At 44.5% G+C, this 27,904-nt stretch overlaps 2 protein-coding genes across 3 annotated transcripts in view; both read left to right on the forward strand.

Annotated features, from left to right (window-relative positions):
* rras2 (RAS related 2) overlaps positions 1 to 15,549 on the forward strand; it is a 28,599-nt gene extending 13,050 nt beyond the window's left edge. The window contains exons 2-6 of the mRNA XM_012834737.3: positions 9,049 to 9,136; positions 9,773 to 9,875; positions 11,338 to 11,446; positions 12,676 to 12,794; positions 13,400 to 15,549. Coding sequence (XP_012690191.1) covers positions 9,049 to 9,136; positions 9,773 to 9,875; positions 11,338 to 11,446; positions 12,676 to 12,794; positions 13,400 to 13,487 — 507 coding nt within the window. The 3' untranslated portion in view covers positions 13,488 to 15,549. The remainder of the gene's footprint in view (positions 1 to 9,048; positions 9,137 to 9,772; positions 9,876 to 11,337; positions 11,447 to 12,675; positions 12,795 to 13,399) is intronic.
* A 10,703-nt stretch (positions 15,550 to 26,252) lies between these two features.
* tub (TUB bipartite transcription factor) overlaps positions 26,253 to 27,904 on the forward strand; it is a 52,636-nt gene continuing 50,984 nt past the window's right edge. For both annotated transcript variants that reach the window (XM_031569413.2, XM_031569414.2), the window contains exon 1: positions 26,253 to 26,515. In XM_031569413.2, coding sequence (XP_031425273.1) covers positions 26,409 to 26,515 — 107 coding nt within the window. In that variant the 5' untranslated portion in view covers positions 26,253 to 26,408. The remainder of the gene's footprint in view (positions 26,516 to 27,904) is intronic.

The raw sequence follows: 27,904 nt of genomic DNA on the forward strand, positions 1-27,904 counted from the left end.
TGAGATTTCACTGTATGGAGGATGCTGTCGCTGCCCTACGGTTCAGTATTAACACTTTAACCATGAAAGGTTCTAGGAGCAGTGTTTCCCCTAGGTTTACAGCTTTGGGGGGGGGGGGGGGGGGCGGCGGCACGGTGCGCGGCGCGGCGCGGCCACCGACACAAACGCTTAAAGGAATCATGGTGTTCATGTGTTTCTTTTAATGACAGCAGTCAATATAACAACTATACATCGGAACATGTCTTTTTATGACAATTATCCACAAAGTGTGCAGCTTTTGTCGCTGCAGTGGTGTATCTTTCTGGGCTTCTGGAAGAAATTTTTTTAAGATATTTGCGGCCTAAAATTCCTGATTTCGCAGGAGCTTTTCCAAAAAGTTGCGATGAAAGTTTTTATTTTTAGGTTTTTGTTGCAATGAAATTGGCGAAACAAGTGAAAGTAGCGATAAAAAGTTATGAATTGTCCTCTTTGTAATTATAATTGAGTTATTTGTTGAAAATAATTGATTAATAAACAAACATTAATTCATCAAGAACAAAACGATTGAGAAATGGTCCTCTTAATAACCTCACCAATATGCCAAACAAAAGATTACCAGGACTACAAAAATGTAGCAAAATAGGCTTTACTTATCCACAACGAAGTGCACATGTTGGCATTACAAAAGGACCAGTACGACTGAATAAAATGTTATGAATGTCTCAGCCTTCATATGACGAAAAAATAAAAAAAAAAACAGCCTGTGACACTATGATCTGTCTCGTCATCTGACGTCCTGCCTGTGTTTCTGCCGTTCTCATTGCTTATCAATCTGTTTTGCTATCCTTGTTTATTTATTTTATCCGTATAGGTGTTGATGTTCAATTTCATATATTAATTTAAAGTCGTCCAATTTCAAGTCATCCATTCTTCAACACTAGCTGCTACCTTGTCTTCAAACAGAAAGTGACGTTAAATCTCCATGGCAACAGCTCTTGAGGGTTTGGCAAATAATCGGTTTTATTGCTTCCTTCATTATTCACAGCAAAATAAATAATTTTCGTTACATTTCATAGATTTATTACCAGACTCTTTGTAAAAAGGGCCACGCACAACTCGCGGAAAATGATAAAAAATGGAAGCCAGATCTATTTCTGAATTTTCGGTGCGGACATTCTGTACGTACGTTCTGTTTCCACGTCTGTTGTAGCCATTCTCATTGGGCCTCATTGTCGACCCTACCTAGGAAAAGATCTCTGCCGGATTCATAAACGCCTGGATATTCGTTTTTTAAAGCTTAAAAGTGTCCGTAGCTGTGCACTGATTCTTAAGCCCAATTCTGTCCGCTGGTGGGAGCGTGCTCACCTGTGTGTGCGCGCACGTGTCTGTGTGTGTGTGTGTTTGTGCGCATCGCGGCGGAACTGCCATGCGCGATACAGAGGGCAGAGAATTGTAAACGCGCGACCATGTAGAGACAGAAATTACATGCCGTCGTGTAAATAAGATAAATAACATAAGGCTATTTATTTTGCTTTATAAAAGAACAAGCTATAGACCTGTTCTATAGGAAAGGTAACCTTAAATTACTTCCGTTGTGATCTGGCGCTTTATAGAAAATAAAATTGAACAAAATTAACTTGACCTTCCAGGGGGGGCGGGGGGTGCCGTTGGGGGGGCGGGGCGCCCCCCTAATATAACGGTAGGGGAAAACACTGAGGAGAGTGACACTGAAAGCAATTCATGTATGCACACATCAGTTAAATCATAAGTCTTTCTTGAAAGTTCTCTGTGTAGAAACCAGGAAAATGTCTTGTCGCACCAGACTCGTGGGTTGCCTGTTCTCTCTGCTGGTGTTCCAGGTGGCCCTCAAGCCCCTGCAAGCCTAACCAGCTGCCCTGCCCTGCGCTGAGCGTTGTGTGCTGGTGTCTGTCCTGCCGGAGTCATAAGCCTGTGCTCTGACACCTGATGGAAACGATCTAGGAGAAGGCCAAGCCTCACATTGTAAATAAGGAAATAAAAGAGCACCCCGTGTCATCCTGTTGATGTACGACGTGATGCCTCCCTCCAGCTTGAGCGAGTAGGAGGATAGGGAATATATACTTGTTCGTCTGGGATAGCGACGACTCTGATGGCTTGAAGAAATACCTTGCTGTGGTGTGTGTGTGTGTGTGTGTGTGTTTGTGTGTGTCTGTGTGTGTAGTGCCTGTGTGTCTCAGGCTTGGAGCAAGGCCAGGCTATTGATCTGCTCCTGAGGAGAATGCAGGGAAGAGGCCACGGAGGCTCGGCGGTGGCTGATTTCATCTGCTCCTGTCTCAGACCTCAGGCCCTGCTAGTGCCTAACACCCCCTCACTCACACACACACACACACCCTCCTGGTGTCCTCAGATGGCTACAGAGGGCCGCTGATGACACATCATTGTCCCTGGGCCCTGGCTAAACAGCCCAAACGCCATCCGCGCCACCCTCCCTCTGCGGAGGCAGGATCATTGTGTGCTGCCTCTCCTCGCTCAGATTGTTATTATTATTGAATAATTGACCTTTTGGGCTTGCATGAGCTCATGGGAAGAATGGGTGTTTCCCCAGGAAACGGAGGTCTTTTGTTGTTGGATTGAAGTGTACGGCTCACGGTGGGAGTTGGGGGGTGGGGGGATGGGGAGGGGGGCATGGGGGGTTGTTGAAGTGGGTGGGGGTGAGGCTGCAACATACCCATGTGTGTTAACCCCTCAGTCCACAGCCATGGCTCTGAGCACCGCAGGCGAAGGAAAACCCTGCTGCCCAGCCCTGCGCAGCAGAGGTTAACCCAGGTGAATGATGAGAAACAGGAAGAGGGGCGGTGCTAACTGGTGGCAAACCACCACAAGCCCACTTTACTGGTTTACTTCAAGGCAAATGTCACGGAGAATATGACCAATGCCGATTTTATTTTTAGCTTGTCGTCATGGTGACGTAAAACATAGCCACTGCAGTCACACTTTTGTGCGACAGTCTCCAGTTTCATGAGGAAGGCAGATATCATTTTTTGAATCATCCTTGGGAACATTTTTTACAAGCTGGTGCCACTCATGATTTATTTTAATACCACAATGATGAACAACTGTGACAGCATGCAATTATAGATTGATATCAATGATTAGCTTACGAAAATAGGGGTACAATAGCTTTATCATGGCAATTTTAGTAGTGTGGCCTCACTTGTTTCTAGGCAACAGAGGAGAAGCAAGAATGGTGGTCTATGTCTCTGCTTGGCTCTTAAGCTATGGATTTGAATGATCTTCACTGGCAATGTACCACATTAAGGATGGCCACTTGAGTCTCACCAAATCTGTCTGAATCCCCCCCTCCTCAGACAGACCTTAAAAGGGTCGTGTGATGCAGCACAGCAAGCTGCTGTTCAGTTTCATTTTGCACTGTGGGGTTGCAGCGAGCACGTCTCCAGATCTGTGTCAGTAATGTCTCTTTGGCTCGTTTCAAAACCAACACCTTCTATTTGGCCAACAGCAGCACAATGTGTGAACCCCACTCTCTGCATGACCTGTCAGCTCACAGTAATGACCTCCGTTCAACAGTAGGGCCGCAATGGACTCAGTTCAACAATATGCTTTCCCTGCATATCAAAGGGAAAACTGTGACCAGGTAACTGGGATGCTGTTGGTTGTGTTTTTGCTTTCTGCTTAGCAGTATTAAAAATCAAACTTTGTATAGCATGAGTAACTGTCCTCATACTACCTACTGGTATTCATTCATTGATGCACTGTCCGCCTCTGATGCCCTGCCAGGGCCAGAGAGGGATGTCTTTCTTATGGCTGAGAAGAGGGGAGAGGGGGCAGATTTATGGATGTGTAGGTACCAGGGGAGGGCTGCAGGGTTTCATTCACTCCCGGGCTGGCTTGGGTCCAGTCAGCGGGGGTGTGACCTGGCCGACTTTAGATGGCCTCACTTTAATTAAAGTAGCACCGCTCTGGAGTGGGCAACCTGACAGACCTGACATGGCGCCATACACCTGTCATCTAAAAAGGCAGTCTCAGGGCCAGTCCATCTACAACCACGTGCGCGCAAAAACACACGCACACGCACACTCTCACACACACACACACACACACACACACACACACACACACACACACACACACACACACACACACACACACACCACACACACCACACACACACAACACACACACACCACACACACACAACACACACACACACCACACACACACACCACACACACACACACACACACCGAGGCTGTCCTGAATTATCCCCAGGCAGGTTTAAGGGGCTGTTGCCAAACTGTCCAAGCATAAGGCTGGGCGCGGCGTCAGCAGCAGGGCGGACATTGATCAGGCGTGGGGGTGCGTGGAGGAGAAGGCGGTGGTAGAGGGGACCTTATAAAGTTGCAGCTGCTGGCAGAATTTTCTTTGAGATAATAGAATTTTTCTTACCCTTTTTAATCTGCGTTTTCACATGCTCTCCCCATTTTCCAGTCAAGGTCTGCCAATTCCCACGGGGGCATCAAGGCCTGTGTGTTGCATGGCAATTATCTCCTAAAGTGTTGACGTGTGTGTATTTTCGAGCCATGCAGAGGGGTAATTAACGTTTTCTCTGATGCTGCTCATTTGATAATTAATGGTGTTTTTTCGTCATGAAGAGGTTAGTTGTATGTATGCTGCCAGTTCTTCGAATCTCATACTCAGATGCAGAGAGATTGATTCCTGTGTTGTGATTGTGTATCTGCAACCAGAGAGGCCTGCCGCTTGAGCGAGTGGGATGTCTGTTGTGTTGACAGGCAGCGTGAGTGTGGCAAGGAAGTGGTACGGCGTCTGAGTGCAGAGTTCATCGCCCACACACATCCCTGACTTGCTTTTTAGTCAGAGACCTGTTTTTACAGTTTTTTTTTTGTTTTGTTTTGTTTGTTTTTGTTCATCGTGCAGCGTGAGCCAGCCAGCCATTGTTGCAGCACACACATACAGGCTCCCTGCATTGTTCTACTCTGCACAGAGGAGCTCCCTCGTGCACTGCGGCTGTTCAGCGCTGCAGGGCCGTGTCCTGCCCTGCCCTGCCCTGCAAGCCCCCCCCCCCCCCCCAGCCGGCACAGTAGGCCCAGTCCCTCTGACCCGCTTCTGACCGTAGAACAGAGCCTCACTGTGTGGAGGTAGGAGAAGAACCGGGCAGGGTGGCCGCTGGGTGGGTGCGGTGGAATGGCTCTGATGGAAATGGAGTGTGGGAGGAAGTAAGCGTGTTAACAGGGAACGTGAGTGTGAAAGTGGTTAAGTGTGTTAGTGGTGTGGGTGTGTGTGTGAGAGAGTGAGTGTGTTAATGGGGAGTGTGAGTGAGAGTGTGTGTGTTAACAGTGTGGGTGTAGTAGGCAGGGCAGGGTTAGGGGTGTGTGTGTGTGGGGGGGGGGGGGGGGGTTTGGTGGGGTGGGGTATCTCTTTTGTGACATCACCCCCGTACCACCCAGAGGGCTGGGCTGAGCTGAGCTGGGCCGGCTTCCCCTGCTGTGAGGGTGGGACTTCCTTCCTTCGGTCCAGAGCCGAGTGAGTGAGTGAGTGAGTGAGTGAGCAAGTGGCAGGAGGGAGGGTCACTTCCTGTCCCAGCATGCTTAGCGGCAGCAGGGTTCCCAAAGCTCCCTCTCCTTTTCTCTCTCTTTCGTGCTCTCACATACACCCATTTGTGTTTGTTTGTTGTCTTTCACATACCCATACATATACATGTGCACAAATACATACATGGGTGTGGGTGTATTCTCACAAACACTACCTCTGACCACACGCACGCACACACACACACACACACACACACACACACACACACACACACACACACACACACACACACTCACATACACACATCACCTCGATGGTTATGGCTCCATGGCAGCTGGAAAGTGCTCCGTCTGCTGGCATGGAAACTCTGGCTAAGGGCTTTTAATTGGCATTCGCTGGCACAGAGGGCTTTTATTCTGGCGTGGGGCACAGGCAGGACTTCACACAAAGCCCAGAGTCTCAGTGAAGTGTTACACTTTGTCTGGTGGGCTTCCAGACGCTCCTCTGTGCTCGCACACACACACACAGCAACTCTGAATCCAACGGCTGAATGCAAGCATTTAATCCGTTGGTTTATTCATAAGGGTGCCTGTTGTTGGTATTCTTTGTTGAATCAGAGAAATGTGTGTGTGTGTGTGCGTGTGTGTGTGTGTGTGTGTGTGTGTGTGTGTGTGTGTGTGTGTGTGTGTGTGTGTCTCCCCCCCCCCCCCCTGGACACAGCACTGTTTGTGCTGACATGAGGGTAAAGGTCAGCTTAGCCTCCACTAAGGAATCTCAGACAAACACACACATTCACATGCCGGCACAAACACACACTCAAATTCACATGCCGGTGTAAACACACACATTGGTGCCAGACGGACCCCCCACAACTTCCCAGCAGTCTGGGCGTCTGTCATGTGTCCAGTCAAGGGCACCTGGGTAGCATTGTCACGGTCCTGTAGCAGGACAGGTGGGCTCCATGTAGCATGACACAGGTGTCCTGCTCAGTGGACTGGGTCTGTGTCTTGTTACTTAGTGTGTGTGTGTGGATGTGTGTGTGTGTGTGTGTGTGTGTGTGTGCATGTAAGGAAGAGTGTGCACAGTTGTGTGTACATATGCATGCGTGTTTGAAAGCGTGTTTGACTATTATAAATAAGAGTGCATGCCTGCTTCTCTTAACTAAAGGCTCAACTTGCATATTCATGTATAAACACGTGCACACACACACACACACACACACACACACACACACACACACACACACACACACACACACACACACACACACACACACACACACACACATGCACTGTCCTTCCAAGAGCTCACAGACAGGCCTGCGATTACCTGCCATGATAAAGCAACACACACATATCCCCCATGATAGCATTCATTCTGAAACACAAACTCTGTCACAGACATTTTATAGCACTGATCACTCATAATGTATTGCATTACTCACTGAAAGCCTGTGTGTTGACGCACAACTGAATGTCCTCAAAATGGGCTTTAGCACAACAGGCTTTCTCTTTGTAATGCAATGCATTATGAGTGATCAACGCTATAACAGGTCTATGATAGAGTTTGTGTGGCCATTTCCCACCACAGGAAGACCATGAGCTCATGATTGAGTCAGCGCAGTGCTGCAGCCCATCAGGGTTGGGGCTCATTTAACAGTGCAGTCGCTTGATGTCAGACAGCCCCCTCGACGTGGCGCTCGCATTCTCACGCTTACTCAGAGCTGCTTTCTAACACATACACCCATGTGCTCACACACAAACAGGTATACACGGACTCGCACACACACACACGCACACACACATAAAAACATACAAACACACAAACACCTACAAAGTAACAGTATGATCAAAAGGGTATAAACTAAGAAATGGTTATCTGTAATGGAAATCAAAAGGGAAAACTCCAGGTAGACTCATTCTAGTATTTCTAGCCTTTTTCCATACATACACACACACACACACACACACACACACACATACACACACACACACTGCGACGTGTGGTGTGGAAACAGGCTACATATGCAGTGCTGCCCATGAATTATTGAACAGCGGGCATGAGGATGTGATTCAACGCATACAGAGAGGCTGTGTGTCAGAAAGCGAGTGAGAGAGAGAAATTACAAGAAGTAAGTCAGAGAGCAAGAGACACACAGAGAGAGAGAGAGAGAGAGAGAGTAAGAATGAAAAAAGATGTGGACAAAAAGAGTCCAGGGTGTCCCACAGTGCGAGGGAGTGAGGTAAGACGAGGCGTGTGCTCTTAGGAGAGACGGAATGTGAAGCGAGGGATGAAAGCGGAGAGAGGCAGAGAGAGAGAGAGAGAGAGAGAATGGGAGCACAGACTCTCAAGGCAAAGTCCCTCAGTATCAGTGGCCTAATTTGAGAAGACATTGTGCATTGTTCACTGCCACAACAGCGTCAGTGTGTGAGGCAGGGGAGTCGCCTCGACTTCAGGTGCATTTTAAGTGGACTGCAGGGAAAGTTCTCACTGTCAGAACCGCCTACCCATAACCCTCTTTTTTGGAGAGAACTTTGAGTTAAGATGGTGTGTGAGGAAGTTAAAGGGTCACAGCAACAAAAAACCTACCCTCAGAGTGTGTGTGTTTTCTCGTGTGTTGTGATTTCTTTATGTTCGTGAGTTCTCGGGGCCTTGAGACCTGCGTGCCCCTCCAGGTCTTGCACTGACCCGTCAGCGCCGATGTTTACTCATGCCACCAAAGCGCCGTGGCTGTGCCCGTGCCCGTGCCCGTCCAGCAGGAGACAGGCTCGGTACAGAGTGTTCAGCTGTCGTCACTTACCCACTCACTCCCCAAGGAGAGGCCCAGAAAACATGGGAAAAATGAGAAAAATGCACCACTTTAAATCCCTCCCCTCCACACACAAGCACGCACACACACACACACACACACACACACACACACACACACGTCTGGTGTGTAGATGGGCAGTAGCGTTGCCAGATCCGGATAATGCTCTAATTAACGCCCTTTGGAAGTTATTAGTGTAATGTGGAAGTAGGGGGCCTTTAGTGATTAGGTGCCTTTGACACGAAAGCAATGTTTGTACTGGAAACATGTGATCCGACAACTTTTTTTTCCACCCTAAGACCAAAATAGAACCTTTTGTGGGTTGTATGTGTGTATATGTACTATGTGTTTTTGTCAAGAGTGTGTCCATGGGTGCGAGTGTGTTTTGCAAGTCCCTTATTTACCCCAGCTTTCAAAATAAACGCTGCTCACAGTGTGTGTGTGTGAGCATCTGTGTGTGTGTCCTCTGTGCTTGCATACTGGTGGCAAGAGGTCAGCAAGGCTTTCTGTTTTCTGCTCAATGGCTCCGCTCAAGTGAAGCACAAGAGATGACTGTTCCCCTCTGCTTTCCACACACTTCTGAGGAACACAGTGTGATGAATCCGCCCCATGTGATAAGGACCTCACGTGTGTGTGTCAAAAAAGTGGAAAAAAATAAGTGTGAACGCGCATGTCATTTTCTCACTCCGTCTCTCCTTTCTCTCCTCCAGTCGTACTTCGTCACAGACTATGACCCCACGATTGAAGACTCGTACACCAAGCAGTGCGTGATTGACGAGAGGCCGGCTCGACTGGACAGTAAGTGTCAACCCGGGGAGAGAGGAACAAGGAAGGAGTGCAGTGCTGGAGGGGAGGGTGAAGGCAGTTTGGCCCAAGAGCCTTCAGCTCTGAAAGCCCCGCCACACGAATTAGCAAATCAGCCATCCACTGGCCATCCCATAATCAGGCGATAAAGCCATTAGGATATGACTGGTGAGGCCTGTGCCTGGAGAGGAACAGGATGTGGGCTGCTGGTCGGTGGGTAATATCTCCTCTCTGAGAGGACTCACTCGGAGGGGGGGAAGATCCTCTACTGGGGCACCAGGCCCGTGATGGATGGCTTTAAGGCATAGCTAAGTGCATGCTTTGTAGCACGGGGCCATGGTCAGACATGATCTGCTCATTATGGATTTCATATCTTTTATGAATTGAGTTTTGTATATGAAGTGCTGAAAATGCTTGGTGTCTGAAAGTACAGTCATCCACTGCTTACCTTTGTGTTTGTAAGTATGTGTGTCTGGATAGGCTTTGTTTGTATTATATGTGTTTTGTCTCCATGTATATCTGAATATCTGTGTTTGTGTCTGTGTCTGTGTCTGTGTTTCTGTGTGTCTCTTTGCCCTTGTGTGTGTGTGTGTGTGTGTGTGTGTGTGTGTGTGTGTGTGTGTGTGTTAGTCCTGGACACAGCCGGGCAGGAAGAGTTCGGGGCCATGAGGGAGCAGTACATGAGGACAGGAGAGGGCTTCCTGCTGGTCTTCTCTGTGACAGACAGGGGAAGGTGAGTGGCACCACTGTCACGTCCTGCTCACGCACACACCCCCCCCCCCCCCCCCCCCTTTATTTGTTCCTTTCCTCTCCTGCCCTTTCTTCCACTCTCTCTTTCACTCTCTGTATCTGTCTATTGGTTTGTCTGTTTTGTTTTCTGCTTTGTCTTTGTTCCTGGGTATTTGTACACTACTGTCTCTTCCACTCTTGCCTACTTTCTCTTTTTCACCACACACACACACACACACACACACACACACACACACACACACACACACACACACACACACACACACACACACACACACACACACACACACACACACACACACGCACGCACACACACACACACACACACGCACGCACACACACACAAGCGCGCACGCACACACATATTAGCCCTCCACTGTTTGTGTTTGCATGTATCAATTTTTCACCCCGTCCCTACTGATGACAACTGCCTTAAGTAATCCAGTTTCAAAACATTATTATTATAAGTTAATGGGTTTGTGTGTTTATGTTTTTATTATGATGTTTGTGTGTGTGTGTGTGTGTGTGTGGGGGGGGGGGGGGGTGGTGGTTTAGGTTTCAGAGGACAGTGTTGTGTATATGCACGGAACTCAGATCTTTGCTTGTCTCTTTACGTGTGTGTGTGTGTGTATCACAGCGAGAGAGAGGGGGAGAGAATGTTCCTTTAGGGTCCTCCCCTTGCTGTGTGTTTATGTTGTAAACAGCCTTTCCTTCCTGCGTTTACATTAGCCAGTTCACAGCCGACTAGGAGCTGACTGAGCTGTCTGCCTACCATTGGCTCCTTTTCACCGCGAGGTTCCCTCTGACATTTTCCCTGTAAGAGGGCCACTTCACTGTTTACCGATCCCTCCACAACACTGTGCAGAGGCACTCAGGCCCTCCCAGCACTCCCACCAGGCCCTAAGCACTGTCATATGGTGGGGAGGGGGGGGGGGGCAGCATGTAGTGGCGTATTCTCGCAGTGTTTGTGTTTGGGGCCAGGCAACTTTGTGCCTCTTCAGAGAGGGAGGGAGGTAGGGAGGGCAAGAGGGAGAAAGAGAGAGAGAGAGAAAGAGAAGGAGTTCTTTCATTGTCTGGGTGTGCTGTTGTGTGCATGGGGCGACCGTTGGAGAAGTCCTCTGATCTGATTCATAAAAGCCCTGATGTGGCAGCTGCTCGTGTGTTGCGCATGTGTGCGCGTGTATTTTTCTGTGTGTGTGTGTGTGTGTGTGTGTGTGTGTGTGTGTGTGTGTGTGTGTGTGTGTGTGTTGTGTGGGGTCGGCCGGGTTTGTGAGGGGGGTTGCAGGGGTGGATTCATTCATGTGGCCGAGAGACTGCATTCCTGGAAGATTTGAGAGGAGAGGGGGAACTCCAGATAGAGAGCTGGGAGGCGCAGAGGAACCATTATCCATGTGAACTGATTCTCACAGAACCTTTTTTTGCCTGTCTGATTATGTCTTCCACAGCTTTGAAGAAATCTACAAGTTCCAAAGACAGATTCTCAGAGTGAAGGATCGGGATGAATTTCCCATGATCCTTGTGGGTAACAAGGCTGACCTGGAACTCCAGAGGCAGGTGAGTGTGGCTGTCATCCTCGCCATCCTACACACCAGATTCCCTTCAGAGGAGTCACGCTCCAACAGACCACGGGTCTTTGGACTATCAACAATTAACTAACTGATTGTGTGAGGCAGCAGGTCTAAAGTACTTTAAGGTCTCTCAGAGTAGAGAAGTGCAGTCTGTCAAGCAAGCACTCAGTCAGTCAAGCAAGCAATCAGCACTTAGTTCTTACTGGAACAGTGGAGGGTGGGAATATTTTATTCAAAATATGCACTAACCTGTGTAGTTTTCATGATCATCTTTTGTCATCATAGACATTCAGAATGATATCTTTCTTGTTTCAGTGAATATTCATATCAGGAACCCCAAACCACTGCAGTAGAAATCAAGAGTGGGCCACAATGTGGCTATTTTCATGTGTGCATAATGAGGGAAATTGATACAATGAAATGATGAATACCTAATTTGAGCTAATCACCAATTACGGGCAGGGGTGGATTATGGACTAATAAGCATTTGATCTGCCTTTAATGTTGCTCCTGTGGAGCCTTGTACTGCATATTCAAACATATCATTATGTTTTAAAGCGAAACAGCATGGTATTTCTGTATCTATACCACCAAACACCTTTCATACACAATTACAAATACTTAACAGAGCACAGGATGCGTCAGTCTTATAAGCGGAATATGGCATCTTGGTGAAATAATGTTTGAGGGACCATCAGATTAAGTCTGAATAGAAACAAAACAAAGCAGGTGAGACACATTGCATAATCATGCATTCAGACAGGACTGAGCTGTGAGTCATATAGCATACACACACTGCCATCTTGTGGTACGAATTAGTATGTATGTATAGTTACCCCCACCCCTTATAGGAGAGTGTATTACTGACTATATATGTGCTGTAGAAATAATTGCTTGTATTACATATATAGACACATGGTTTTGTTAGTATCTCTTAGTTAGTTAGTTAGCCTTTCGCATTGAAGAGACCATTATAACATCTGTTGGAAATGTGAAAGGAATTCTGGGTCACTATGTGGCATGACCCCTATATCAGAGTCACACAGTTGCCAATGTTGTACTGCTAATGCCTCTATACTCCACCAGGTGGAGTTAAACCTCTATAATCTAAAACTGCTCTCAGGACTGAGTGTCACTTGAAAACCCCACATCACGTTGGTCCATGACCCATTACAACCAATCAACACTCTTCCTCTCCTCCTCTTCCTCTCTCAGGTGACCCAGGAGGAGGGCCAGCAGCTCGCCCGGCAGCTGAAGGTTACGTACATGGAGGCCTCAGCGAAGATCCGCATGAATGTAGACCAAGCTTTCCACGAGCTGGTCAGAGTAATAAGGTGAGGGGAGAGGACTGTGAGACCAGGCAGTGCTGCTGGGGCTGTCCTGAACATGATACTTGTACTGCGTGGGTGACTGGAGAGGCTTTTTTTGTCTTGTAAAATCACGATTTCCCCCTAATATGGAACTGCTAATTGACCACCACCTTGAAAGGCAAAACTCTAGCACACACGTGTGAAAGCTACCTCTTTCAGTCTATTTTTTTTTTTAGCTTTTCAGACATGAAATAAACATGATGGGGGGGGGATCCTTTTAACTCGCAGTTTTTTGGTGCCATTTTGAGAAGCTATTGTCTACTGTAGTCTGAATCCCACTGAATATATCATAAGTAAAGTGTCAGTATTAATTAAGTAAAGTCAAGTCAAGCTTTTATTGTCATTTCCTCATACCGGGGACCAAGTTTTCATATCGAATGAATTATAGAGCAATTTAGAACATAAAAGACATGAATGACTAAGCAGCAATAATGTTCATAATCTATCATTTATGATGAACCATTTATAATGGAGACGAGTTTTAGTGTAACTGACACTGTGATGGTGAGATGAAGTATGAACTCATTATGAAGGCTCACACTACGGCTCTGTCCCCTGGCATCCAACAGGAAGTTCCAGGAGCAGGAGTGTCCGCCCTCGCCAGAGCCCACGCGCAAAGAGAAGGACAAGAGCGGCTGTCATTGTGTCATCGTCTGAGTGGCACACGAGGCCGCCAGTCATCCAGCTGCTGTCACCAGTCCCCCCACCCCCCCTGCCTTCTGACATCACATCCTGTTGTGGATGACCGCTGCCTTTCTACATGTGCATGACTTAAGACAGCAGTCCCTGTGCTAGCCTTATCAGGGCGGGGGGCCCTTACCGGGCACCCTCCCCCCCAGGACTTCACTACTAGAAGAACCAAACTGACAATAAAACAACAAAACAACACAAAAACAAAACAAACACAAACAACAACAAAAATCTTATTGAACTCACCGCTCACCTTCAACTAGTGTTATAGAAAGCATCATAATGACAACAAAAGACAAGAAACCATACAGCTTTCAGTGTGAATATGTCCCAACACTAAAACATTGCTTCTTAAATTTGCTTAACGATTCCATTATTTTTATGTCGTATCTCAAAGGACTTATCTTGCCTTGTAGTCACATTTGTACTTTTTCCGAAATGGAATCACAGAAAATATCAATATGTGTATTAGAATGTTAATGATAAACAAGCGATGTGTTTTGCGGGCGGTGTAGAATGAGGTGATCTTGTGACGCTTTGTTTTGCGTGTGTGTGTGTGTGTGTGTGTGTGTGTGTGTGTGTGTGTGTGTGTCGTGCCATATGCCTTTTAATTTCTACTCCATGTGCTGATCAGCTACTGTACAGAAATGAAATGCGTGTGAGTTGAGAACACATTTTTAAAACCTGACGATTAAATCTTCTAAGTGCTGAGTGCAAGGTTGATGAACTTGGTCCTGACCCATGTAATAACGTAGACATATATACCAGTGTGTTTGTATATAGGCAGCCAACATGAACACTGGGATTTCGTGTATCGGTCATTTTCCTACGGCTGTGCTGCGAATGTTTTAGAGGCCAACATCCAGTAGATTTGATGTCTGTTACCTGAAAGGCTCAAAGACTAGTCCTTACTCGTCTGCTTTTTTTTTCATCTCAAATGAAGATTTCAGAACCATGTGTAGCCGGATAGGTCAGCTCTTCTCCCTCCTTGCTCAGCCATTGCCTTCACAGACTATCGCACGCTCAGGTTGGTTGGTAAAACATTTCCTCACTTGGTGAAGACGAGTGTGTAAGAGGTCGGGTCTGGTGGTGTTTGAGGGGACAACCAACGTTTGTGGTTTTACAGATCTGGTTTGGGAAAATGTTCACACCCTCTCTTGCCTTACATATGGAACTGATTTCCACATTGATAGTATTCTGTTGACTCTTTATGTTTTTCCTCATTCATCAGTTTCTTTAGTTGAAGTAATGTATGGACTCAGTGACAGTGAGAAGGTAGAACTGATCAATCATTTACATGTTATTAGCCACAGCTGTTACAGCTTTTGTGAACACCTCTGTAAGTGAAATGAAGGAATCTTCAGCCTTCAAAATTCTCTGGCAAATCCATATTCTGTCATATATATATATATATATATATATGTATTAGTCAAAGAGATGTCCCCGAAGGAATTATTGACCATGGCTTTGGGTGTGAAGGTTTAAGTAATGACAGATTTTTCCTGTATAACACATACACACTCTCTTATTCTCTCTCTACACACACACACACACACTCTTATGCTCTCTCTACACACACACACACACACACACATATCTGAAGACTCAATAAAATATGTCATTTTGATATATCTGGTAACTGACAGGCTGAAGCGTAACTCCTCCTCTCCAGAACTACCATTAAGGGTTAACATCACTATGAAGACATTTCACCTTTAGGTTTGTCTTCCTTTTTCCATGAGTGTATTTCAGTACAAGGGATACAATTAAAATATTTTGGTTTTTGTTTTATCATCATGTAATATAAGATTAAAAAAAAAAAAAGATCTGAAGTGATCCTTTGAAAGACGTTAATAAATGTTTTTACTATATACTTTTATACATTATTTTCTTATCAGACTAGTTACCGAGTATTTTTATATGTTTGTAAGTGAATATGCTCTCATGGCATAACTGTGTGTATATGTAAAGAGGAGTATTTAATTCTCTTAGTTTGCTTTTAACTGAAAATAAAAGATGAATGACCATAGCCTGCATTGTCAAACTGTGGTCCAGAACTTATCCCTCTTTTGTTGGTGTCCTGGAGTTGGTGACTCCCTCAGGCTCACTTGACCTTCAGCACCTGGCCCATAATGCAACGTTCCCACTGATACGAGCTGGAGTACCTCTGATTGTCTCCTCCTGGCCGTCCCACCAGGGAGGTGGACACGGGGCTTCTTGTGCTCTATGAAGTTCATAAGTGTGGGCTGTTGAGAACATGAGCCTGTCTGCCCTGCAGTTGAGTTTAGCAGCAGTGCATGATCCTTCCTTTTCCCTAACAGAGCTCGAGTACATCTGATCCATACTGTGTTTTTATTTTCACATTCAGCGCTAGCTCCTTGTGTAGCCTTTGGTGCTTAAAATAAAATAAAAATATGACTAAAACAATTATGCTAAAGTGTTTGACATTTTGTTTTGATTGATTTTATGTTAATTCCAGACAAATGATGAGTAGGGAGATGTGAAAACAATGAACATTTATTATGAAATCCCACGTCTGTAGTAACAACTGTTCATATTATGTTTTCCATGTCATCTGTCAAATCGGTCATTTTTGTGCATAGGCAGGATCAGATTGAAGCCAAAGATGGTCCACATTGGTCAGACGTTCACCAAGACTTTGGACATTTGGTCTCAGCCTGCTTTTATTTTATGCCAGGACAGACAATCAGTAAGTATCAAATGGTGTCATTTTTAATCAGGAAACTATGTAAGTTATTCAATCAATTAATTCATTTATTGACTATGTACTTCAGTTCATTATACAGTTAGTACCTTGATTGTACATTTTCTTGCTTTTATGTTTTCATGCTTTTCTAACAGTCAATACAAAAGATCTACCACAGGTTTGTTAGCTTTCGAAAATATATGTCTGTGTTGTGTTTCAGCCTGTACATCAAGGAAATGGACAGAGGTCATATTGATAATTTCAGGTAAAAGCCTATGGGCCCTAATTGCATTTATGGCTGGCAAAAGGCAAAGTCCACCGTGCGTTACTTAAAGTGAATTTAATTACTTGGCAAAACTATTTGCTAATTTCATAACATGAGCAAGGCTTCAGTCGCAAACATAGGTGGGTCAGCGCAATGCTGGGTGTGTGCACACAGACATGGGAAGTCCATGTGTAAATCAGGTCCTTCAAAGCAACACCTTTTGCCATGAAACTTCTAAATGATTTCATGTGGGGCAGGCCTCCTGCACCAGATCCTCGGTCTCTTCTGAATTAAACTGCCCCATTCACGACCGGACATTCGTTGTTTGCTCTATTGTAGACCCATTACTGAGCACTGTGTGAACGTTAATATGGTATGGTCGAATCCTTGTGATTGGCTGATAAAGAATGACTTCATAGCCACATCCACTAATCACTTAACCTATTTACACTTCATTGCACCCTGCTTTGTGTCAATGAAATTAGAAAATATAGGTATCCCCACCTATTCTCAATGCGTGAAGCCCATTCATGGTGCTCGTTGCCCCATGAAATGTGGCCTAATGTGTGTCTTACCCTACCTCCCTTATCTTGACTTATTTTTATTAATACAATATGTAACAATTATAGACTAAGCTTGAGCCTCACCATTATTACACATCAAGAGGTCAGGCAAAGTATCTGTTCAACCTTATCAGACATGCAACCTTTCAAACTTCATTAGTGCTATATTGTTTCCATTCAGAGCAGTACTGTTAACACTGTTAGCTATGGAAACCCCCAATGTCTTCTTGAAATGAATCATGCATGAGTGACCATGCTCCTACTGTATGCTGTTCATTTAGCCTTGCACCACAGTGTCATATCTCAGGGGTCTTTTTTATCACAAATAGGAGAGAGGCTGATGATTCGGTGGCATGTGGTCCAAAATCCAGCTTTTATAGTATGACAAGCAAGCTACATTTTGTCAGTGCCAACTGTGCTGTTGTTTGTATTTGCAAGATATGTCTGTTAGCCTTAGTTAGCTTGCTAGTTTATGCGAAATTCCTTACTTGCTTTAACCCTTAGTCCTAGACTGGTTATTCTGAGGATTTAACCTAAATCCCTTAAATGGGAAAGGTTTTCTCTGTCATGTAACTGACGCTGTTCATCATCTACCCCATGAATTTTCAAGGACCCTCAATTAAATTTTCATGATCTTTCACAACCTACATATACACTAATTTACATCCATTACTCCATAGTTTGGGCCTATTTATAGAATGAAAATTAAACAACAACCTTCTCAATTTCTATTCTGATAGGCTAGGCTATTTAAGTGGATACTCACACTGCAAAAATCTGCACAATGAAAGACTACCCATGGAAGAGTACAACAACATAATTAACTTAATTAAACCCAGATGACATATGACAGTGTTTCCTCTAGGATTTATTTGAGCAGGGGTGCTCTTGTACGCATGTGCCACGTGAGCCATTAACACTAAACCATCAGTACTCTTCTTTAAAATAATATTTTTTACTTTATTATTAGTATTTTTATCATCACTGCATATTATGTTATGTTATACGTATATTAGGCCTATATTAATATAGTAATCTACAGGGCTGGTTGGTCAATCTATCTACGTATCTACATCTATCTATCTATTTATCTACGTATCTATCTATCTATCTATCTTTCTATCTACCTATCTATCTATCTATCAATCAATCACATCAGTCTTCTGTTTCCCTTAGCAAAGATTATATAGTCTGTTTCATTTCGACATTTCTGGACCCACATTGATTTTGCAACAAAAATTTCATTTTTAATTCTCACATCATCTCCCACAGTGCCAGCAGACAACCGACAATTAAATTATACCCCTCCCTTCTGTGTTCCTGAAGCACAGTGTTGATTGGCTGGGATTGTTTATAGCTCTGTCTGAGTCACAATGTTTGTTTCCCATCCATGACTGGGTACAAACACCAGAGTTCTTTTAACTGACACACTGAACTGACAGCTAGAGAACCGCGAGGAGCAATTCGCTGAATTACTAAGAAGTCAGAGATATAACTGGGAGAGAGGCCATGAAGAGCCTTAAAAGTAAACACCAAAATCTTAAAATCTATGGGAAAACATACTGGGAGCCAATGTAGAGCTAAAACAAGACTGAGGTGATCATGTCTCTTGGTTTTGGTAAGAAGCCTGGCAGCTGAGTTATGTATGGTCTGAAGCCAATTAATAGATTTTTGGTTCAGGCAGGTAAAAATGTAGCCTGACGATGTCATACTCATAATTCTAGTCAGAATATGAGTCTGATACGGCTCGATTGGGCTGTGATTATGGGGCGTGTTTCAACCGAACCAGAAAAAAAATGCCTCTTCGCTCAATTGGATATACCTAGAACCAATCAGAGCACCGTAATATGACCATAACGTAGACCATCGGGACCAGCTGATACATTAAACTTTTACCGGATCCCGTAGGAAGGACGGCAAAAACATCTTTTCGATCGACAAATGCCTTGATCGCGTTTCTCTGTTCCTCTTTCAAAATGAATGTGCTGTCAATGTCTTCTAAAACAATCTCGAATCTCCACATTTCAGCTCTCCAGCGGCAGCCATGTTTGTTGAAAACGAATTCAACCCAAACGCTTTGGTGACGTAGTTGATTACGTTACGGTTGATCATCTGTCCATCATCGTATAAAGCCCGCCCTGCCAATTTGATTGGTCTGGTCAAGTTTTTGATCGGGCATAATTTCTCCCCAACGGAGCAATGCCAGACCGAACTTCCCGACCTAAAATTTTGTGGGCTGGGCTAAATTCGTCTGGCATCCAGGCTAGTAAAAATGCTGTTGCAGTCATCCAGGTGTGATGAGATGAAGACATGCAAAATGGTCTCTGTGTCTTTTAAAGTTAACACAGACCTTATTTTTTAAATATTTCTAAAATGATAAAAAACATGATTGGACAAGCTTTGTAGCCCAGGTGACAAGTGTCGCTCAACAAAAAATGACGTAAGAGGCAAATTTTGTGTTTGCTAAGGTGTCACAGAGCTTGTCATGTACATAAAAAATTTGAAAGGCTGCAGGCGTTGTTGCGCACTCTGATTGGATGGCATCTCAAAGTTCTGGTGTGCTGCCATGGTCACGGTGTGTGGCTGTGTTTACTTTGTTGCTACATTGTATCAAGATGGACAGATATGAGGAGACACTCACTGAGTTGGTCAGAAAATATCCACATTTCTATCACAGGGATCAGCAAACATGTATTTATTCTTGTGAGGAAATATTGATCTATTGATTCCAGTGTGTTAATGGTCAAGCAGAAGTGGAAGGTCTGAGGGACAGGTGATTTAACATCCCGCTGTACCGAAAATGATGTGTCTGCTTTGTGTTTTCTGACAGGTGGTGAAAAAAGTATACGTCCTGCAAGAGAATCATATTTGCTACGAGGCATCCTGGAATGACCAAAAAACTCCTCCTCATCCATCTCCCTCAACTTCTGAACAAGAGAGAATTCCACATTATCTACCCTTGACGTATTTTGCGGTCTCACACTCCACCTTTTGAATTTTCTCCTCCTCAATAGCATTAACTCAAATATTTCCTCCTCCTCTTCTAAATCTCTCAAATATGCGCTGACATATTGACTTGAAGTTTCGCAATTTGATGTAACATTAGGAAATGTAAAAAAAACTTTAGCTACATCTTCATACAAGTTGTTATAGGAATTACTGATGATCCTCTATTCTGATTTTGTTTTGGTTTACAGAGACACAGAATATCCTATTCAGATATGATGAAGGTGTTCCAGCCAGGAAACACAGAACTACATAGGGCATATCCTGGATGGCTAGTGGGAAAGACACAGGTGTTTATTTGACCTTCACATGACCATATGCTATCAAAATGAATTTGAGGATGGAACCAAAACTAGTTGCCGATAAAACCATACCTCTAAATTGTCAAAGTGTTGCATAGTGTTACTTTAAGCAGTGCTGTCTCAGTGCTGAGATACTTCTCTAAAAAAATATTGTTATTTCCCAGTGCAGAGAGTAGTTGTTTGGACACCATTTTTTCTGGAATGTAACTTGGAAATCTGTCTCATTTTGAGGGAGAGAGGGATCCACACATTTGTTTTTTAGCAGTGGGTTCGCACCAGCAGTTGCAAATAATCAGGGACACAACCATTTGACAAGGAACTGTTTAAAACAGGAAGCAAACAGGGCCAACAGATTTCATTACTTTTAGTGAAAACGTTGTCAGTATTACATGACGAGGGTTGGAAGACACTGTATCGTGTACATTTGCCCCATGTATACTTGCGTGCTTATCCTGAATCTCCCCCTCCCTTCCCTTCTGCCCCTCTACCTCTATCTGTCTGGTCCAAGCAGATGCCCCCCCCCCTTATGAACTGGGGTTCTGCTCAACGTTTCCCCTGTGAAGAGGAAGTTTTTCCTTGCCCCTGTTGCCTATGTGCTTGCTTCATGGGGGTTCAGGCCCTGGGTTTTGTAAAGCGCCTTGAGATTATTTTATTGTTTTGTCGCTATATAAATAAAATTGCATCTAATTGAATATGTGACACTGTTTCTTAAAGTTCAGACAAGGTGATTGGATAAAACTGACTTAAACTATCTTGTTTTGGGTGAAAGACATCAAATTAAGAGGCATTAGGGCTAATAGAGGCTATAATCCACTCGTCTTTATCAATAAATATCAATCAATAAATAAACCTTTCACAATCATCATCATTTTCAACTTGGGCTCAATGAGGGGCTGGATTTACCAGCTGGTCGCCAGTCTTAAATATTAATGTAGGATTATGTTGATGAGCAGATATCAGTTCTGAAAAATTGTGTGTTCTCGCATCCTGTGTAATAATAATAGGTTAGAGCAGATTACACGTTATGAGCATGTGTGTGCTCTTACTTGCTTTGCCGTGCCCTGTGTGTGCAGTCTGAGCCATCAGAGTTCATAGTTGTCATAGCAACACCCCTCCCCCAGCATGCTCCGAGAGACACTTTGTGCAGCGAATCAGCCTGCTTCAGAGCTCTGTGTGTTTGTGCCTGAACACGACAACAGGGGAGGGCAGTGGGCGACCGTGGAGGCGGGCTGTAGGGTGCCTACCCAAACAGAAGTTAGAAACCGTACTGATACTTTCTATGCTATTTTTCCATTGGCTGAACAATTTTTTTCTTTTTGGGTGGGTAGGTACTTCCTGCCGTTGTCAACTCATATTTTGTCTTCTTTACTTATTAGAAATAGTAAATAGAGTAATACGTACAGACAAGTGTTATTTAAAATCAACTTTAGTTAATTTGTGTGCTGAGTACTATGCACAGAAGGTTTTTTCCTATTCAGTTGAAAAGAAGGTACTGTACAACGACGTTGGCAACATTTCATACTAAACAGCTAAGTCTGGGATTTACTTTTTAGACTAGGTACCAGTATGTAAACCGTTATGCAACTATAACTGAGAAAATGTTAATTGTGTCTTGAACAGGGGTGTAGTGGATAACTCTTCCTTGTACAAGCCCTGATCATGGACCAGAGCAACATGGTGTCTATGTGATGTATTTTTGGCGGCCACGCCCCTTTTTGAAAAACAAAGTGGTAAAACTGACTAGTGGTGAATAGGAAGGCTTTCACTATGCCAACAAGTTATTGTGCTCTGTCTTGCGCAATACATAATAAAAACACACATGTGTGCTTTTTATTATTTTAACAATATAACAAATATATATATATATATATGTTTCTTCTTGGTATCGAATAGGGAAGGGGAGAGCAAAGATAGAGATTTGTGGCTTTATAGGCTTTTCGGAGAGTCACTGGTCTGGTCTCTTCTGTGGGAAGGCTGGCCCTTGAAATCAGCAGCTGTCTGCTGTAAATTCTGAAAGGAGTTTCCCCCGGGTGATATCAGTAGGATTACTTACTGAATCTGCATAATGCCATGTCTACCTGTCAGTCAGATCCTGGAATTCAGTGATGCGTGTACCCACTACAAGAATCTGACTGCAGCTAGGTGAGGGCAGTAGTTGAGTCTGTCCAAAGTGTCACTCTGTGAATAGGGAGGGTTGAATCTTCTTTCAGCACCTTGGATAGCTGCACTCTGGATAGAGCTGTGCAGAGCTCCAGATGAGGGATGGATTTTTTTTTTTTTTCCGGAGCTACACAAGATCTGGCACGTCACCCACCAGGGCCTCTGTCCAAAGATAAAACACAGAGCCTGAGGCCCTTTCTGAGATGTCAAATGTATGTATCTTCCTTTGACCGCTTGCAGAGTCCATATCTGGGCTGCTGTAACATCTCCGCAGTATGCTGGTCTGTAGGACTGGAAGCTCACTTTCCCACTCCTGCCAAGTGAGGAGCAGAGCATCAGGCAGCAATGGGTCATCCCAATCTCTCAATTTTTCCCATAACCTTAGCTCTGGTGGTATATGGCACAATAAACCCCAGAGTGTCGTACTGGCTCGCTAACACCTGGTATATTGTGTGCATGGTTGTGGCAGAGTGCTTAAAGGGGTGGTGCTTGTAGGACAGCATGTATGAGGGGCAGTGCCAGTGGAGTCCCAGGGTAGACTTATGGGCATACAGCTGGCCTTGTGCCATTCCCAATGCTGTGCTGTCTGATCTCTGCAGTGACTGAGAGTCTATTACTTGCCCACTGTCTCAGTTCGAGGCCGCCACTACCTAGAGTCTCCTGCAGCTGATCTACCAGGGCCTTTGCATCCTCCTCAGACATCATACTCTTGAAACAGTTATCAACATAGCTTGCTGTGGTCCATGATGTGCTTCTGGAGGCCAAACACAGCACAGCAGGGCAAACACGTTGTGCCAAAGGGAAGCACTCTCCACTCATAGACGCCGGCTTTAAGTCCCTCCACAGGAATCGGAGGAGTGGCTGGTCCTCAGGCAGCAGTCTTACTTTTGGCAATATATGCTGCTGCCTTTTCGGGTTCTCTAGCCAGTCTTCTCTTTATGCCACGTAGCTGGGGTAGAACTGCTTCCTTTGGGGCTTGAAGTTGGGACTTGTTCTGGACCTGAAGAGGGGTTGCGTAGCAGTATCCTCCCTCTATGTCTGTTCTAGTTGTTCGGCTCTCAAAGAGGGCTATGGCTTCTGTATCTTGGCGTGAGCGAGCGCTGAGCCTTTCATTTCGCCAAGGCAGTATATCCATCTGCCACAACTTTTCTACATGGCTGTAGATGTCTGATGGGATGGATGTTGTGACAGTGAAGAGTCACTGCTGCTTGGCTAGGTAATGCCTCATCACATGTGCTGGACACTGTAGTGTTCATCCCAGACGGGGCCTCACAGCTGCTGGGACCCCAGGGGGCCCTAGACGCACAGACTCCACCAGGGTGATTAAATGAGGGTGGTCGGAGCCAACGAGCAGAACTGGATGCACACCTTGGAAGGGCTGTAGAGGCAGATCTTGTAAAGGCCGATATCTCTTCTGTCCGGACTGGGTATGTATGTTCAACCAGGCCTAAGTGCTGGTGGTGAAGGCTCTGGTGATACAGAATGCTTACTGAAGCTCTGCTACTACAGAGATAGTGAAGGAGACCACAGCACCATGAACAATCTGTAACTGCTGTCCTTTGGCTTTGCTTTCCTTCTCTTTCTTTGCGCTGCTACTGAATCTAGACTTGTACATGTAGTTTGAACTCTAACCAGTCAGCCAGGTCAAGGAGTATAGGGATGGGTATTCGGTGAGGATGAATGAATAGGCGGAAACTGGTACGTAGATCATGGGGGAGTTTGACAGCCAGGAAACATGTGAGCAACACTCACTCCACTTTTCCTTTTCTGCCTAACTGCTCCAGCGTGCCACACAGAGAGGCCTTAGCCCCCTTGCTACGCTGGAGCCCACCATTACTTCCGCTATGCATTGCAGGGCCAGTTGGAATGTTATTTGTTATTCCTTTTTTGTAGACGCTCCATTTTTGAGCTGCATCACTTCTAGGTCACTTAGCAAGGCCTTCTTCTGTTTCTGTTTCTTCTGTCCGGTTTGATGGTGGGTGGCTTAGTGGGGCACAATTTGCCTACTGTTTGAAAATGAACCCCTGGGCTATTAAAAAAAAATGCACACACTCGTTCTATCAGCTCCTCGTACCATGTAATTAATTTGCCTTTGAAGTATGTAGAGTATGTGGGAAAGATCTGTTTGTTTAGCATAACCCCCTCCCTAAATCTGTAGGGAGTGACGAAAGACAACCAGGTCCTCATGCAGAGAGGGAACTATCTCTGTAGCATCCAGAGAAACCTTGCCAGTTGGCCTACACTATAGTCACATATACAGTAGATTGACTATAACCAGACTATGTCTCTACAATTTTCACCAGGAGTATGTAGAAGCAAGCAATGGAGGAGAGCTGGTCAGTTCTCTTTGTCATCACCCTACAGCAGGAAGTGCTTTAGGTGATGACAAAGAGAATTAGACTTCATTTGAAATGTGACCATGACAATACAGTACATCAACCAAATGTACATATTGCATATTTAATTGAAAATAACTGAAATAACATATAGCCATTGCCTTGCTTTTTTCTGTTGTGCTCAAGCAGCTTGGCACATTTCATAGAGTCATTATTAGGCTGGAGCTAGAGTCTCCCTCTAGCCTCTATGGGATCCCCTTTTGAAAGTGCCAGTCATACCCACCACTTCCCCTTAGAACTGGGCCAGTTGCTCCACTGAGGCTGCAACCATGGTTGGAAATACAGGGCTCACTCATGCCCACTTCCCAGTCAAATCCCACACCCTCTGTGACTGTCGCCATTGATAGACGTGAATTTGCATTTGGCACTTTTTCAGGTTCCGGAGAAGAAATCCAACGATCAGGATTTGGTAATGCATTCCCGCCACCATTCCACCCGCTTGCCACGTTCTAGTTACTGACAGGGCTTTTTCATACAATAAAAAAGAGAACGCTACAATTTATGGTTGAGATATTGTTGAAAGTGATTTGCATTATCCGTGTGTCACTTAGCACTGTTCAAATGCAAATGCCTAAAATCCATTATCTCTAGACTAACCTATGTCCTACAGAGCCTTTCATCATATATTCTGAATGAACATTTAGGTGACAACAGTTCCCAGAGTCCTTTACACCCTATTATGTAGAGTTTCATAATAGATGGCTTTCTCTGTCTTGACATTCCTCACTTGAGTAGGTGCTGGGGCCATGTTACAGATGTCCTATCTCGAAATCCAAGCTTATCTATACATGAGATCAACAGATCAATATTTATTGATGGAATTAAGTCACTATCAAGAAGTTCAGTGAAGGTCATCTAAAGCAACCACAGATATAATAGAATCGAGGAACCTTTCTCCAGGCACAGATGTCTTTCCTAAATAAGCTACAATACAACCTCACCATTACGAGATACACAAAAGCATTTATTTGATCTAGTGGACAACCAATTTCTATGTTCTTGGATCTTGCATTGTCGTCATCAAACTTTGAGTCCTATTCTATTTAACTAACATGAAAGTAAACAAAATATTAAAATATTGCTGTTTGTTTACCTATGATTCGTGTAAGTTAAGTTTATTATTCAAAACATCGTTAGTAATGATGTGGTTACAGCTATCGTGGCCCTCAGATTTCTTGCCTGTAGCATACACATGTAGACATTAACAGCAATAACTATAAATATATATTTTTCAAACAGACAGTCACACTGAAAATATTACATCCATAATGAATAACGAGTGAATCTCGACCGTACATGAAAACGTCTTTTGCGTCATTTTGAAACTGCAACTTTCCCTGAACGCCCCCAAATGGTACAGTCCTTACCATGGGGAATCATTGATTGACAACGTAGTCCATGTTAAAAGACCAGTAACATTAATTTCGGAACACAGTCCACCCGTCACGCCGAGGAAGGGCATATCTCCACACAGATCGCCCATTCATGAATGATTCGCTCCACGACTGAACATTTAATCAACGGCAGCCAAAATACGATCATGGATGGAGTCGGCAGCAACAAGAGTATGTCCTACAGTCGATGGAGTTATGACAGGTAAGATTCGTTTTAATGTCAATACAACTGTAAGATCATGCACTGGCTACCATTCAGGTAAATATTCCACTGATATATTCCTTATTTTGGCATCCATTGCAAACGATTTCGAGCGGATCTCGTGCGCTCCTGTATTTCCTTGACGATAACCCGTGAACAACTTGGGCAAATTAATGATTTCTGTGATTTCACTACAGTTCGCACGTTGACAAAGTTCCGAACCTACATACCGAACTGTACCCGAAGTGTTTGTCTGTTATATTAATATAAATATCTGGCATCCACTGAGAGCTATCTAGTTATTCTGTTGGGAACGATTACTAGACGCTTTGCCAGTGATATTTAGCTAAAAAGTAAATTACTCTAAATTATTAGTGATCTCGGATTATATGACAATTAATAAAATCCATCTTTGTCCTGAGTCCTCTTTGGTCTTCATCCAAACTTAGTTTTGTGGAAAACAGATACATCAATTCTCCATCGTTATCTCTAAACACAGTTAAATGGCAAGTACAGTTGTCCCCTTTGTATTATGACCTGATCTTCATATATTTTAATGTCCACCTTCTCTCCCACCACCCAATTTGGTTTCATATTAAAGCTATGTGCAGTACATGACGTTTTTACTATGTCATAGCTGGTACTGTATGTTGATGGAATGCACTGGAGCTGAAAATCTGATTGGTATTCAGAAGATGCTCTGTGATCCAGGCAGACTGCAGTGAGATCCACAGCTCTCCACTCCACTTGCATTGCTCCTCGTGTGCAGGATTATGACAGTGGAGAAAGAGAAGTGTGTGTGAGTGAGTGTGTGTGTGTGTGTGTGTGTGTGTGTGTGTGTGTGTGTGTGTGTGTGTGTGTGTGTGTGTGTGTGTGTGTGTGTGTGTGTGTGAGAGAGAGAGAGATGGGGGAGGTTAACAATAGTTACTGAAGCTTTGCTTCCTGTACCCTGGATAAGACCGATAGGGTCTACCATCATACCAGCCAGGGATTCCTTTCCCCCCACAGCAATGATTTAGTCTTCCATTTCTCTCTCACACACACACACACACACACACACACACACACACACACACACACACACACACACACACACACACACACACACACACACACACAGTATGCACTGATCACCAACCAAACAGCATACACTAGTTGTAGTGGAATCATGTCAATGTCAATTTCATGTCATGCGTTTTGAGTGCTGGTAGCTAAAAAGCAACCGATCAAGTCATCAAGTGTCATCAAATGTCATTATCCATCAGTTGGCAGCTCTTTAAACAAGAAATAAGAACAATACAGATTGAATTCTGTCTCTCTCTCTCTCATTCACTTTCTCTCTCTCTCAGTGTTTTCCTTTCCAAGCAGTTGTACCCTCTGGCAGCTTGC

This window comes from Clupea harengus, chromosome 6, assembly GCF_900700415.2.
Source record: "Clupea harengus chromosome 6, Ch_v2.0.2, whole genome shotgun sequence".
NCBI classification, from domain to species: Eukaryota; Metazoa; Chordata; class Actinopteri; order Clupeiformes; family Clupeidae; genus Clupea; species Clupea harengus.